The sequence below is a fragment of the Girardinichthys multiradiatus genome, chromosome 21, assembly GCF_021462225.1.
Source record: "Girardinichthys multiradiatus isolate DD_20200921_A chromosome 21, DD_fGirMul_XY1, whole genome shotgun sequence".
Classification (NCBI taxonomy): Eukaryota; Metazoa; Chordata; class Actinopteri; order Cyprinodontiformes; family Goodeidae; genus Girardinichthys; species Girardinichthys multiradiatus.
The window spans coordinates 30886287-30901521 of NC_061813.1; the positions used below are offsets into that span (position 1 = coordinate 30886287).

The 15235-nt window shown below is 40.1% G+C and overlaps 1 protein-coding gene across 5 annotated transcripts in view; it reads right to left on the minus strand.

Moving 5' to 3' along the window:
- Positions 1–1084: 1084 nt before the first annotated feature.
- Positions 1085–15235, minus strand: part of LOC124858021 (dnaJ homolog subfamily C member 13-like) — a 47954-nt gene continuing 33803 nt past the window's right edge. For 4 of the 5 annotated variants that reach the window (XM_047349711.1, XM_047349708.1, XM_047349709.1 and 1 more), the window contains 21 exons: positions 14708–14786; positions 14498–14633; positions 14209–14393; positions 14024–14098; positions 13773–13892; positions 12488–12883; positions 12263–12376; positions 12063–12179; positions 11803–11980; positions 11631–11722; positions 11210–11309; positions 11028–11102; positions 10824–10936; positions 10557–10726; positions 10439–10481; positions 10180–10353; positions 9924–10103; positions 5398–5538; positions 5183–5326; positions 4996–5095; positions 1085–2117 (listed from right to left, as the gene is read on the minus strand). In XM_047349711.1, coding sequence (XP_047205667.1) covers positions 2020–2117; positions 4996–5095; positions 5183–5326; positions 5398–5538; positions 9924–10103; positions 10180–10353; positions 10439–10481; positions 10557–10726; positions 10824–10936; positions 11028–11102; positions 11210–11309; positions 11631–11722; positions 11803–11980; positions 12063–12179; positions 12263–12376; positions 12488–12883; positions 13773–13892; positions 14024–14098; positions 14209–14393; positions 14498–14633; positions 14708–14786 — 2830 coding nt within the window. In that variant the 3' untranslated portion in view covers positions 1085–2019. Of the gene's footprint in view, positions 2118–4677; positions 4783–4995; positions 5096–5182; positions 5327–5397; positions 5539–9923; positions 10104–10179; positions 10354–10438; positions 10482–10556; positions 10727–10823; positions 10937–11027; positions 11103–11209; positions 11310–11630; positions 11723–11802; positions 11981–12062; positions 12180–12262; positions 12377–12487; positions 12884–13772; positions 13893–14023; positions 14099–14208; positions 14394–14497; positions 14634–14707; positions 14787–15235 lie in introns of all 5 variants that reach the window. The other variant, XM_047349710.1, reaches the window with a different exon arrangement.

Below are 15235 nucleotides of genomic sequence, written 5' to 3' on the forward strand. Positions count from 1 at the left end.
GCATGTAGTTTCATCAGTAATGTTTCACTTTTGTCAAGCTGGAAAATTGAAGAAAAATGCTTTTTGATCTCCTCAACCCTGACACCAAACACCAATATGGCTGCTATGCATTTTACATTCCTGACATTTTGCATTTCCTGAAATCTTTTATGGACCTTACTGAAGATGTTCCTGGAGTGTTGAAAAGATCAACTTTCAGATTTCCTTACTGCCATCCTGAACACAGATAAGTGGGGTGTGATGTCTCAGATCCAAGTTCTAACTTTGGAGGTATGAAAGGAAGTAACCAGCAGAACTTGCTCCTGCTTCATACTTCTCATAATTTTCTTTTTGATAATTAATTATACGTTTTGGGTGCTCTTAAGATCTGGGGAGTTTACCAGCTACCGATACAAAATTTCAATGTTCTGATCTTTGGGTCACTTCATTATTTTTGCCATGTCACCCGATGCTCCATCTTTTTGAAAAATACGCAGATCATCAAATGTTACCTGGATTGTTAAAAGATGAAGCACTTTGAGGAAGTTCTACACTGCTCATCTACAGAACTGTTTTTAGACCCAATAGAACGTGGGGTCCTTAGATGAATTGCAGCCCCACACATGGGTTTATCATGTCTCATGTCTGGCCTAATTTCTGTAAATGATTTTCCTGATGTCACCCCCCCCAAAAAAAAAATCAGATGGAGGATTCATCAAGTAAAAAAAACAAAAAAAAACTTAACCAGACTTCTGCAGAAGTTCACTCGATCAATTTTCTTGGACAGAAGCGTTTCTTCTTGTCACAACGGTGCAATCACATCTCCCTGCTGCCAGTGATTTGCAAGCTCTGCAGTGGTGGCAACATGATTTTGTGGCACATTTCTCATAGCCTCATTATGAGTAAATACAATGTTTTGCAATCAACACTGAAGCGTTAAAAGTGAAAGAAAGGGTCACTACAATAGTTGCTACTGCTTAATCGTAAGTTGATCTAGAACAACTTAACCCGCCTAGATCATGTTTTGCAACTGCAGATTTAAAAATGTAATGTCGGACGTCTGATCATCAGACAGGTCAATTATTAAACCTAAATACAAAAAAACAACATTTCAAGTTCCCTTTTATTCTTAAAATTTTATGTACAAGTGTGACAGATTTCATTTTTAAATGTACATTCAATATAGAAAGTTTATATACGTAATATTACATTGAACATTTCACAAATTGCACTAGTTTTTCACATAAGATTCAAAATCAGAGTCAAAGTCGTTCATTTCCGCAGAAGCTCATTTCCTGTGTTTACTTTAGTTTTTTATCTTTTGACTTAAATATTCTAGTGCTTTTTGCATTCTGGGGAGAGTTACTTAAAACATGGGAGGCAGGGGTGGAGATGGGCCTTCAGTGAGAGAAGTATGAAGAAGATCAGAGGAGTAAAAACTGGTTATTAGAGTTGGACAAGCAAAAATCAAAAAGGTTCCCATCAGTTATGGAGTTTTTCTTCAAGGGACATTGCAAAAAGTAATTACATATAACTATCGTCTTGTTTCTGATGTCATGTTTTTCTGTTCCAAGTCAGAATACTATGAAGTTTATGTAAAAGGTGAATAGGTCAAGTTGCATAAACCAGGCCAACTGTAAAGACATGAGGAGCAGGTTTTGGGAAATGACGATCAGGTAAAGACTCAAAAGAGAGGAAACAAATTCCCCAATAATAAGACTTAATCTTCCTGCATCTTTCTCATGGAAAACAAATCTAGAGTAAAAAATATATTCATACCAAAGAAGTAAACCTTTAGAAGAATAAGTAGCACAGGGAAAGAAAAACAAATATGGTCATTCGTTAAAAGAAAGCTAATTTTGAAGACTTCGGTGTCTGTAGGCAGGGGAAGGAAAGTGGTGCTGCAGGACGCGGTCAGTGACGGCCCCCTCTACCCCGGTCTTCCCTCTCCCGTCCCTTCTGATGTTTGGAGAGCTGATTGGTCCCCGCTTTGAGCCGCAGGGCTGTCTGGGAGCCTTAGAGTGACTGTCTGTGGGTCCTTCAGCCTTGGTCTCCACTGTCGTTGTCTACAGGGGGTGGGACGCTGGACAATACTGTCGCGCCAGTTCCTGCCGTGAGGTAACCTGCAACTCCTGGACCTGCAGGCCACAGGGACGTGTTAAGATTGTAGACAAGATGGCACTCAGAGGGAGAGATGAGGCACCAGGGGTGAGTTATAATGCTTAAGGACTGAATGTCCACAGAGAGCTTTTTATCAATGTACCGAGAAGGAAAAAATATGTTAAAAAAAAAAAAGAAAGTTTTCTCCTAATATTCTATTTTTGTGTACCTGTTTAAAGCAGTTTGTCTTTCATCGGTTGAGTTTTCAGACAGGAGCAATTTAAGTTTTCTTTTTAGCAATCAAACCATTCAGTACTGTGCAAAAGTATTTACATCCCTTTAACTTTTCTACATTTAATAACGCTGCAACCACGATCAGTGTATTTTAATGGGATTTTATGTGAAAGACCAATGTAAAATAATTGCATAATTGTGAAAATGATAGTGATTTCAACATTTTTACAAATTAAAATCGGAAACATTCGCTACGCATTCATGTGTCTCTAAACGTCCTCTGTATTTGCTCTACTGACTTATCAGGTGACTTCAGAATGCAAATGGCTGCACTGGATATTACAGTAAAGTGGGGTTGAATACAAATGCACATCACACTTTAACAACTTTGTTCATAAAAACATTTTGAAAACTATGTATAATTTTCCTCTCATGTTGCAATTATGTGGTGTCTTGTGGTGTATTGTGAAGGTCTTTTAAACATAAAATCCAGAAATCCAGAAGCAGGTCAGTAAAACATCGAATCTGGCTGGTTAACATTTTACTTCTTGTCATCTGTCAAAAAATAAAACTCTATATGGACAAACACCCAAAAATATCAAAACATCCAATGAAGCAGTTGCTACAGAGTGTAGTTATCAAGTTTTGCATGAAAACCTAATTAAAAAAAAATCGTACGCAGGAAGCTTCTTGTGAGTAACTGTCAGCATTAATCTAACTTTACAATTAGCCAATTAGAACATCAGTTCTAGTACTACTCATCCAGCAATATGGATAGTAAGGAAGGTAAGGTCTAAGTTGCCAAAAAACCAAATTTTTTGTATCCCACCACCATAACGAGCTGGGAGAATAATCTCCTTGCAGGCAGGTTATACTCTGTCTTCTTAAGTAAATAAACATGCAAGCTTTAAGGGACTTATCAAAAACAGATACAACAGGAAATCAAGTATTGGCTGATTTGTACGTTGTCTCACTTGCAAAGAAACGAGCCCTATTGCTTTTAGATTTGCCCTAAACGTGCATCAAACTGCTGCTAATCTTAATTCATAAAGGTGGTAAAACTATCTTAATCCTGGTTAATGATGAAACCTTCTGCTGCCACCTACTGGTCGGAATATACCAAATGAGGCCTTATTTTGATCATTTGAATACTAAAAAACGTCTTTTTTTAAACATACTCTATGTGCTATACTCAAATGAACAATTTCTACATAATTTAGCCTTAGCTTGACAGAAAAAAACTTTCTTTTTCATATAACTGCAAATAAATGTATACATTTAGGTGGTTAGTGTGGAGAGCGTGGGAGTATCAACCAAAAATCCAGGAAACCCTACATAACATGAAAAGTAAACAGTGATTTGCTCATCAATGACATAAATAATTATTTGATCCTCACTCACCTCTTGGGTTTTGCTAGGTGACGAAATGCTTATTTTACACGCTGTGAAATCACTTATCTACTTTAATGTGGTGTTTTTCTATCAAGATCTTTGGATAATATTCTGTCTCATTAAAATTGAAATCATTATATAAATGATGACAGACTTACAACCAACATGTCTGACTTGGTTTTCACGTCTGTAGAGTAAATTCACAGAAATTTTTTGTAGGATTTTAACAACTTTTGGTCTTTTCGCCCCATCCTGATTTGTAGTTTCGGGTGTTTCACACCTGGCCTATTTTGGTTATGAAACTGAGTCTTTAGCCCAGGATGCTTTGCATCGACCATGCAAAATTTAAACATTACTTACTCTCTCTAATTTATTATGGTTTGATCAGGCGCCTAATCAGTCACATATTTTTTTTTAGGGGTCGATTGGTCCAAATGGGTTCAGAAACACAATCAAAGGGAATACGATTCTAACACCACATTATCACAAAATGCAAAGTTATTTTAAAATATTTATGAGATTTCAGCATTTTAATGATGTATTATCTCATAGATTCATACAACTACTTAACTACGACGACAAAACTAATAAGGAATGGCCATAAGGGCAGAAAATGGTTGATTTATGAGTATGAAACAAAAGTAGTATGGGGCAATAACTGCTTGGGTATGAAATAAGGTCACGGATTATTACCTGAAAGCTCAATTTAAAAAGGGAAATTCTTCATTCGTTCCCTAACAATCATTCATTAAGTGAATGGACATTAGATAACATTTTTCCAGTGAAAATATAAAATTTTCAATTTCAAACATTAGAAAAACCTTCAAAGTGAATGAATGTTTACAGCAGTAAACTTTTTTAACCACCACGATGAAGAGGTGGGAATACAAAATGTGATGGTGTGATGGAACAAGGATGAAGGTAAGAAGGGAAGGAGAATTATGTGATAGTAGGGGCCAGGCGAGAGTCTACCTGCATCAAAGCAAGAAAGAGGAGGGCTGTGAGGGCCCAGCTCTGGAGTCTAGAGCCCACCTCGCAGAGGGCTGCTGGCGGCCAGGAGAGAAGGAGTGGAAACCCCTGAGGAGGAAATGTAGAGGACAAAGAGGGAAGGAAATGCAGAGCTGGGAAGTTACAGGGCTTGGACAGGAAAAGGATTGCTTGGAGGAATCAGCCAAGTGATTTTTAGGATAAAGCAAAGCATTAGGTTTCACCAACAGGGCTTGCCTTATTAGTATTTTGCAAAGTGTAGCTTGTTAGCACTTGTAGTCGTTTATTAAAACATGACTTTACCTGTCAGGTAGCCTGCAGTCTGAGACTCTGAGATGAAAAGATCATGTTTCTGGTCTTTGAAGGCACTCCATACAGAGGACCTCGCAAGAATTTCATTCACCTATGAAGCAGCAATTAAAAAAGGTTTTTAACTGAAAAACAACTACTGTCGTGTCATCTGATTTTAATTAGTTATTAAATGTAATACCTGCTCTCCATACTGCAGACTGCGACTCATGGACTTGAGAGCTTTAACTATCTGGGCTTTAGTAGCTGAAGGGTTTTCCAACGTCTCCAGACCAATGCCTTCCAGTAACTTCAGAAGGTATGGAACCAGCTCCACTCTTAAAGCCTATAGATCAGTTATAAGAAGTGTTATTTCAGGTAATAACAGCAAAACCTAAAGAAACACCCACAGCTTACCTGAGCCACCAGTTCTGTCTGTTCTTTCTGAAACATCCGGTTGAGAGCTTCACACGCCAGCCCGGCCATGTCTGCTCGAGATTTCATGCCAGCCATCAGAGGGCCGATTGTCTCCAAAGAAGCCATGGAGCGCACACACAGCTGCACGTTGTGTGGGGAGATGAAATAGTTGGATAGCTAGGTTATTACGGTTCCTAAGGTTCCTGAACACTGAATACTTTTTTAGACTCAAACGAACCTCAGGTCCAGAGCCCATAAATTCTGGACATTTCAGGTTGGACAGTCTTGTCATTATGTAGCCAAATATAGGTTAGAAATTGAATCCTAAAATTAGAATTTAACTTAAAGGAAGAAACTGATTGGTAGATGGGTGGGTGCAAGGACAGACATATGATGCATAGCTGAATGTATGGTTCAAATGACAAATTGAAGAATGTATAGGTGGATGGATGGATGAACAGAAATTAAAGTGTATAGATTGTTGGGACCCAGCCATGGATTTCAACATTAAACTCCGGTACAGACTTTCCAGTGTCATAAGATCACGCGATCATATGCACCAGTTAAGTACGAGTGAATAACTGTTTGTGTACCCAGTATTCATTCATAAAGAGGGGAAATTAAGGTATAAGCATTGCCTGACTTTCTCTCTGAGGCCTGTAGAAGCAAACGGTGTTCCAGAGAAGCCCCTGCAGAGACGCTGTCTCCCAGTCTGGAAGGAAGACAGCAGAGACCGCATCACCGTGGTTACGGTAACGTGCAGTGTGGCTGGCGGACACAACGAGCCGTCTTTCATCCACAACTACGGAGGTTAGCTGGAAGCTAACCCTTTGTTCACAGAGCAGCCGCACCTTCAACCCTTCTGTAGCTAACCATTGTTCACTGTGGATGCTTTCTTCTAACTTCGCCGCCCCGGACAGCTTTTCCTCAGCATGGTCAGAGGTTAGGTTTGGGCAGAGCAGAATAATATAGAGTATAACATATTATATATAATATAATATAAAGTGATTTAGATTGAAATGATCTAAACGTTTTTCATTTTATGAAGTTTGGTTTTGTTTGTGTTGAATTCAGCTATCTTGGTGCTAGCAGAACATCTGCAGCACACATGTTCAGTTTTGTGTTCTTTGTTTGTGTGTTTTTAAAGTTAAGACAAACTTTATTTAAAGGGTGATTTTAAACAGAATATTGATCATAATGCGCCGTCCACGCTTTTGCATTTTAACCCTTTTATTAACCCTGGTATTTTAAAGGTATGTGTTGATTCTGGTGCTAAGCTATCAGCTTCTTTTGTTAGCTCAACGGCTAACCGGTAAGAACACGTGCTTGCTAATAAAGAGTATTTAACAGAAAGGTTGTTAGTTTTCAAGTTAGTGAATAATAGTCCCTAAACATAATTTTATTAAATTATTTGATAAACTAGTCCATGCATTTGTTACTTCAAGACTGGACTATTGTAATTCTTTACTATCAGGATGTCCACAAAATGCAGTTAAAAGCCTTCAGCTGATTCAAAATGCTGCAGCAAGAGTTCTGATGAAAATTAAAAAGAGAGATCATATTTCTCCTACTTTAGCTTCCCTTCATTGGCTCCCTGTTAAATCCAGAATATAATTTAAAATTCTCCTCCTCACATATAAAGCCCTTAATGATCTAGCTCCATCATACATCAGAGATCTGATTGTTCCATACATTCCTAACAGAGCACTTAGTTCTCAGACTGCAGGTTTACTGGTGGTTCCTAGAGTCTCTAGAAGTAGAATGGGAGGCAGATCTTTTAGTTATCAGGCTCCTCTCCTGTGGAACCAGCTCCCAGTTTTAGTCCGTGAGGCAGACACCCTGTCTACTTTTAAGGCTAGGCTTAAAACTTTCCTTTTTGATAAAGCTTATAGTTAGAGTGGCTTAGTTTATCAGGGAGGGAGGAAGGTTCCCTCCCTGTTGGATGGAGTAAGGGGGAGTCAGGTTTAGCCTAAACCGGCTCAGTTATGGTTGAGGTGCAAACACACCCTCCATTTCTGCTACCTGTATGACCCCTTCTCTTTTCCAATGGTTATAATCAGTCTGACAGAGGGAGGTATCCCAATCATTGTGGTTTTTAGTATAACAATGACCATCAGTGGGACCCTTTGTGGGGTTCCTTGAGACGACATTGTTGTAAATAAGTGCCGTTTAACTAAATAATCTGAACTGAAACTATCTGTGTAGTTATGCTGCTATAGGCTTAGGCTGCTGGAGGACATAATGACCACTTTCACCATCTTCGCTACATTCTCACACTACTCTCCAATTTTGCATTATTTGCTGTTATTTCAGCTTTGAACTTTTTTCTCTCTTTTCTCTTCCTAGAAGCTACACCTGGCCTGGCTCTGTGTCTACCTGTGACACCTTTCTGGAGAGGGGCATCATCCAAGCTTCTGCTGGCAACAACTTAATGCTCACCCTCTACCAATGATCCACATGGCCCTGTCTTTTAGTGTTTAACCCTTTCTCTTTCCTAGACATGACTGAGCTTTGCTGTAACTAATTATATGTGCTCTCTTTCAAACTCTAACCTTGAAAACTGGTTCAGAGTTTATCTGTTCTTTCTTTCTAGGTGAAACGACTAAAGGAGCTACATCCACTAACATTTACTTTTCCTTCCCATAGAAAGGACTCCTGGATCAGTGCTTCTTTGTTCTTTTTGTGTCTCTGCTCTGTTCTCTCAAACCCCCAGTCGGTCGTGGCAGATGGCCACTCACACTGAGCCTGGTTCTGCTGGAGGTTTCTTCCTGTTAAAAGGGAGTTTTTCCTCTCCACTGTCGCTACATGCATGCTCAGTATGAAGGATTGCTGCAAAGTCAGCGCCAGTGACTGTCCACTGTCTCTACATGCTCATCCAGGATGAGGGAATGCTGCAAGTCACTGACTGGATGCAATCTGCTGGGTTTCCTTAGACAGAAAAACTTTTTATCCAATTTGAATAAATAACTGACTCTGACTGCACTGTTCAATGGTTAGTATTAATTGGAATGTATGAACCTGACTGTTGTGAAGTGCCTTGAGACAACATGTGTTGTGAATTGGCGCTATATAAATAAACTGAATTGAAATAAATTGCACGGTGGCGCAGTTGGTAGCACTGTTGCCTTGCAGCAAGAAGGTCCTGGGTTCAATTCCCGACCGGGGGTCTTTCTGCATGGAGTTTGCATGTTCTCCCCGTGCATGCGTGGGTTCTCACTGGGTACTCCGGCTTCATCCCACAGTCCAAAGACATGCCTGTTAGGTTAATTGGTCTCTCTAAATTGCCCTTAGGTGTATGAATGAGCGTGTGCATGGTTGTTTGTGTGTTGCCCTGCGATGGACTGGCGACCTGTTCAGGGTGTACCCCGCCTCTCGCCCATAGACTGCTGGAGATAGGCACCAGCTCCCCCGCGACCCACTATGGAATAAGCGGTAGAAAATGACTGACTGAATTGAAATAAATTAAATGTGATAACTAAGTAAACCCCATTAAGCCCATTTCTCCAGAAAGATTTGGCTCTTTTCTAAAATACTCCCTTAATAATATTTCTTCAAATATTATTTCAATAAATAAAGGCAGTTAATTAGACACCGTTGAGAAATGGTCATCCAGAAAGTTGGTTTTATTCAGCAGATCATTATTTAAAACATTATCTTATTAAAATATTTTATCTGATCTTGCATTGTGATTGGTTGTCTAAACGTTGATGATTATTGCCTAAGTTAGTTCCAAGACTAACTTAACTTCATTTCCAGATTCTTCAAGATAATCATTGATTCTCAAACATAAACATTGCATGGTAATGTTGCATCACTCTTTTGGTCATGATTTTTAATCATCTTTAATCAACTTGTTTATATTGTACATAGCTTATTAGTGTTCGTTATTCTTTAATCCTGCTTGGTAGTTTAGTTGAGATGTTTTAGCATAGTAAAGAGTTTGTTGATTGAAATATGTTTGACTTTGAGTTGACTTATTTTTGTTAATAAATTCTTGTATTTTAAGAAATTGTGTGAATTCATTCCATGTGTGCAGAGTTTATGCTGTTCAATAATCTCAGAGCTCGTCTCACACCTTTCTATTTTGTCCTAATACCATCGCCTTACTGGGCTGGTATTCACAGGACAATCCTTAACAGACCGAAATATTATTTGATAAAATATTAAAATATTAATATTAAATATTATTTTCAGATTCATAATCCCAACAAGATGTATAGATGATGGATTGATGAGAAGGATGGACAAATGGATGGTGGACAGATTGTATGATGGATTGACGGATATCGGATGGTTTTAACACTTAGACAGTGAGGACAGGTAATCATTTCTGGAATGTATAAATATTTTTCCATACCTAACCAGACCTATATCAAATAATACCAGATTCCAGACATTCCCAGACTGTGTATGAACACTACTGTCATCACTGCTTGGCTTTCTGCATATCAGTGTTAAGGTGTCTTTATGGCAAAGAGATGCAACACAGCAGCATGTTGCATAAATAATACATTTGAGTGTCTTACCTCGTTGTCTGACAGGACATGGATGAGGCGGATGGAGCTCTTAGGCACAGCATTGTTTTTGTGGTTGAGCGCTGCCAGGATGCGAGGCAGATGACCCAGAGGGGGAACCTGGTCAGCCAGATGGCTTTGGGTACTGAAAAGGCAAACAGCCGCTGTGGTAACAGTCTCCAGGCTCTCACCCTGCAGGAGACAGCATATGTCAGGAAGATGGTCACAGATACCAGTATTATTAATCTCGGTACATTTTGGTGCTTACATTGGGGTTGTTCTTCTCCAGTAGCTCACTGAGGGTTTCCAGCAGCGACACCAGGAACTCTCGAGGCTTTCGCAGAACCCACCCAGGCTGAGCAATGAAGATGCGCAGGAAAACTCCACCAACTTCAACCTCGCCCTGTCCAGCTCCATAAGCCACAGTGAAGTCATCTGGCAACTGAGAATACACACACACAAAAGTTCACTCAAATGCAGAGTACAGAAAAAACACACAGGCTTATTTACTAACACGTCGTACTTACTTTCCAGTTCACATCAGGATTATCCTTCTGCTGTTTAAAGTGCCTGAAAGAAAGGATTTAATGTAAGCTTTCCAACCCATCCTTCTGTTTAAATGACAAACCCAGCTGTGACACATACTCAAGCATCATCTCGCGGACTGTGGTGGACACTTTCTCCCTCGAGGTGTCATTCCAGATGAGCTCGGGGTTTTCATGCGTTCCCTCAAATATCTGAACTGCTGCCTCAGCGTTGTCTCGCATGGCATCCATAAACACACCGGGAAGAAAACGCATCAGAGTCAGACGCACCTAAAAGATAGGAAACATTTATCAAAGGTTGACTGAGCTACAGATATCACTATAGAGGAACACTTTTAGAAGTTTTATTAATATCTGCCAGGCTGACCTTTGGTCCAACCAGCTTGTCTGAGGTCATCTTGGAGAAAAGCTCTGCAGTCTGGGTGCGAACCTGGGGGTGCGTGCAGTTACAGAAGAGATCCAGCAAATAGATCAGAGCGCCTGTGGGAGACACAGATCAACAAAATCACTTGTTAATATAACATTTAGACAGATATGAATGGTTTTAAAGAACTTCAGTGGATTTACTGACCTTTGGCCATAGCCTCTTTGATTATCTTTGTGTTTGAAGTCAGTGCATGGAGGGTTTCCAGCACCATTTGTCTGCCTAAAGTAAGCAGCACCAACAATGTCAGTCTACAAACACATCACGGACATTTGCATGATGAAAAACAAACCCATGGCAGAGACTTGACTACGTGTGTGTCTTCTTACTGGAGGGAAGTGAATGCAGCAGCAACAAAAGGTTGGACAACACCAGGGACTCAGCAATGTTGCTCACACATTCCTGGTTTGATGTCACTGTATTTACAACCTGAAAAATGACAATCCAGGGATGCTTTACATCAATTAACCATAAATTAGGCCTTAATTAATATATAACTAAGCTAAAACTAATGTGTAATTATTATTTATTAATTTATTTCTACAATAAATTAATTAATTAATGAATAGCAAAGATACATGTAATATTTAATTCGATATCAATCATTTATTAGGTAATAAATCTAGAATCAGTTGGTATTTAAACTAAATATTAACTTAGCTTTTATTATTGTATTATATAAGCCTGCATTTATAAGTGGTTAATTAGGTATTAATATTTACATAAACAGGAAGAATTAATCATCATTACCTCCAAAACGAGCTGTTGCACTCTGCCGGCTCCATGAACCCGCAACAAAGAGAAGAGCAGCTTGAAATGGCCGATACACTCCGACTCCGAACCTGTAATCATTAGAAATGAAGCGCTAAGGAAAAGAGAAAAAAACCCCACTAACAGGTCATTTGTCTGAGTAATATCTCACCAGGGTTGTTCTTAATTACGTTGCGGAGAGCCTCTAAAGCCATCTCAGCGAAGCGGAGCCTCTCGGCATGCTGCTGGGACTCTACTTTGTTACTCTGACTCATGGCCAGCAACGTGTGGAGGTATTGAGCCTGAGAGCCAACGTAGTCCAGCAGACTGGCAGCAAATGCTTTGGGGTACTAAACACAGAGGTGGGTGAAGCAAAGTTACTATTTAAGTTTTATTTAGGAAATAAGGACGTAGTTAGTATGTAACACTCACCTCCAATGGGAAAGTTGGTTGCTCGTTGTAAACCCGGACAAAAATCTCCCCGACTATGAGCTCCTTGTTGTGATCATTGAACATGAAATCTGCACCAAAGCTTTTATCGTTTTCCCCCTGTGATGGAAGCACAAAGCTGCTGCATGAATAACTACACTTGACAACGTATTAAGCGATGAATGATGAGTCTTTATTCTTACTCTCTTGATGTTCCCCTCCTGTTGACCCTCCAGGAACTCCAGCAGCTCGGCGCGTGTTCCGTTGTTCCACATCAGGTAGGGATTCTCTGAGTTACTATTCAGCAGCTTCAGGACCTAACCCCCCCCCCCATAACGAAAAACTCTCTTTAGTTTTTTTTGTTTTGTTTGTTTTTAAATTTGTGACGTAGAACATGTAGAAATCCTTCTTAAAGCCGTTTAACCGACCTCAGCTGGAGACCCGGTTCCCAGCTTCCTTGCAATGTACGGCGTTAGCATTGCAGCTAAGCTCTTACGGATGGTGGGGTTTTCCGGAGGGGTGCCATCCACGCCATTGGTCACTGCAACTGCATTGCTGCCATCTGGCGTGCTTGGTGTTGGAGTGTAGCCTCCCAGCCGGCTGAGCGCCACGAGGCTGAGCTTGGCCAAGTTGTTAGCGACCTCCTGCTGGTTCGTGTCCTGGTTGGCCTGCACCCCGCTCTCCTCCAAAGTGTAGTCGTAGTTGAACAGGTAGACTAGAAGATGCCAAAGCACACCAGCGTGGTACAGATGGGTCTGTAGGAAGAAATCTATGGCGAAGGAACTGACGCACTGGACGGCCAGGGCTGCCGTCTTTGGGAGACACTGAAGGGAGATCAGGGAGAGAAAATAAATCGCTGCACAGCAAAAGCATCGTAAGATGTAACTGGTCGTCTTCACTCAGGTATAATGTTTTATGGAGCACTTTACAGTGACAAATCAGGACAATTTCCCTCAGGATTTCATATTTGCAGTATAAAATTGTTTTAAAAAGGTGTTGTAAAAAATGGGACAGCAGAAAAAGTTAAAACTACTATATAAAAGGTATTTGCTGCAAAAGGTTTGGTGTCGAAGATCCACAAAAACTGTGATTTCAAACTAAGATGGAGCTTTAATAAATGTGAATAAAAAGGAAGAGAGAATAATTGAAGAGAAGCACTAAAAATGACCTGTACGAGTTGATACCAATTTACAGTTTTCTTTGTCTTAGTTGCTAAACATCTAAATGTTACAAAGCATCGACTGTAAAAGTAAAGAAATTACCTAAAAGTTTCCTTGGTAGAGCTAGAAGTTTTAAAAGTAACAGACAATTTAGAGATTGCAAGATCATCTCCTTTTTGTGGATCAAACCAAACTTGCGTTAAAACCTTAAAGGTGATGCCTTTACAGGCCGACAAGTGTTAGGTTCCAGTTATGATGCATTTACTGAACAGCAAAAGTCCTACTTGACCTCCTGAATACTGGTTATAATCAGGAAAAGGACCTGATTGGTGCACCACCAAATAACAGGAAGAAGCCATAAAATGTAAGGTAACTAACAGTGCAGTAAAATACTGTGCCTGTGACAGCCCTACTGTTGAAACATTACATATTTTATTGTCCCAACTGATAGAGCTATTTTAATTAATATGCCAAAAAGTAAAACAAATACTTTTCCCCCCTTCATTCGCAGTAGCATACCAAAGAATAGAAACAGAACATGCTGGATGTTCACCTTTCCATAGAACAATATGTGACAGAGGTCCCGGATGATGTTTGGCAGCTCGATTATCTTTTCCCTACATTCCTCAAACTGGGCTGCCACACTGTAGCACCTGCAGATGTGACCGCACACCTGCAACGAGGCGTTTGAAAACAGGGTTGATAAAATCAAATATAAAGTCAGAACATAAATATGTTTCCCTTCTCTACTTTCTGTATTAAAACCCTGAACTACAGTGGGATTAAACAGAGTGATGGTGTTACCTGTACCGCCATGTCGTCAGGCTTACTGGATGCAGTTAATATAGGAACACACCGAGAAAGAGCCTCCAGTAATGTCTAGACAAAAACAGTTCATCAATTTTCTGTCATTAAACAACATACCAGGGTAGAGGTGAACATTTTATTTAAAGATGGTGACATTTCAGAGTTGGTTAAAATATGGATACCTCAATCCCGTTCTCCCGCCGCAGCTCCTCTGCGTTAAGAGCCGAGCAGTTCACCGTGTGGAAGGCTAGTTCAGTGGCGGCCGGGAGCAAAGGCGACGTTTTAGAGAAAAGCTGCTCATCATCAGTCTCCATTTTGATCGTTTTGATGAGCATGGGGTAACCGGCATACTTGTAAGGTTCCAGTTCTGGAGAAGTAGTCAAAGCAGCATCATTAGCAGAATATATTACAACATAATAGTGTTAGCTTCTTTTATGTGTGAACAGATAATGCTTAAATTTATATTCATACCTTGCTGATGCCGGTTGAAAAGGATGCTCTGGGTTTTGAGGATGAGAATGATGTTTTCTGGGTCAGGACCGTCAACAATCCGGGCCGACTTTGTGCAAAGGAACTCGTACGCTTTGTTAACTTTCTCAAACATATCCTAGAAGATGAGAGCAAATACAAGAATGATTCTAAGAATAAACAAACTTTTATGATGATGATGATTTTACACACCCTTCCTTCTGGGTTTTTGTCAGGATGGTACTTCTGTGCCAGTCGGAAGTAGGCCTTCCTAATTTTACTCTCCTCATGCCTGCAAACGCAAAAGGTTATAGAAGATAGCTGTTTACAATCTGAATAGTGCGGGACTCATTTGTATTCAGACCCATTCACTCCAATGCCCCAAAATAAAATCCAGTCCACCTAATCATAAGACGTCATAAGATACCTAATTTGTACAGAGCCAACCACTGTGGTTTAATTTCATTGCAAATCCATCTGTTCTTTGAAGGCTTTAAAGGTTTGGTAAGGAACCCTGGAGAACAAACAGCATCATAAAGACCAACAAACAGGTCGGGGAGAAAGTTTAAAGCAGGGAGAGTCTAGACCTCTATAGACCACAAGCTTTGAAGATCTCACAGAGCTCTGTCCAATCCATTAGTTCCACAAGCAGGGAACTGGCCCATGGTAACTCTGGAGGAGCTGCAGAGACACATAGCTCAGATGACAGCTATTGTCGTCCATCCCACAAAATCCAGACTT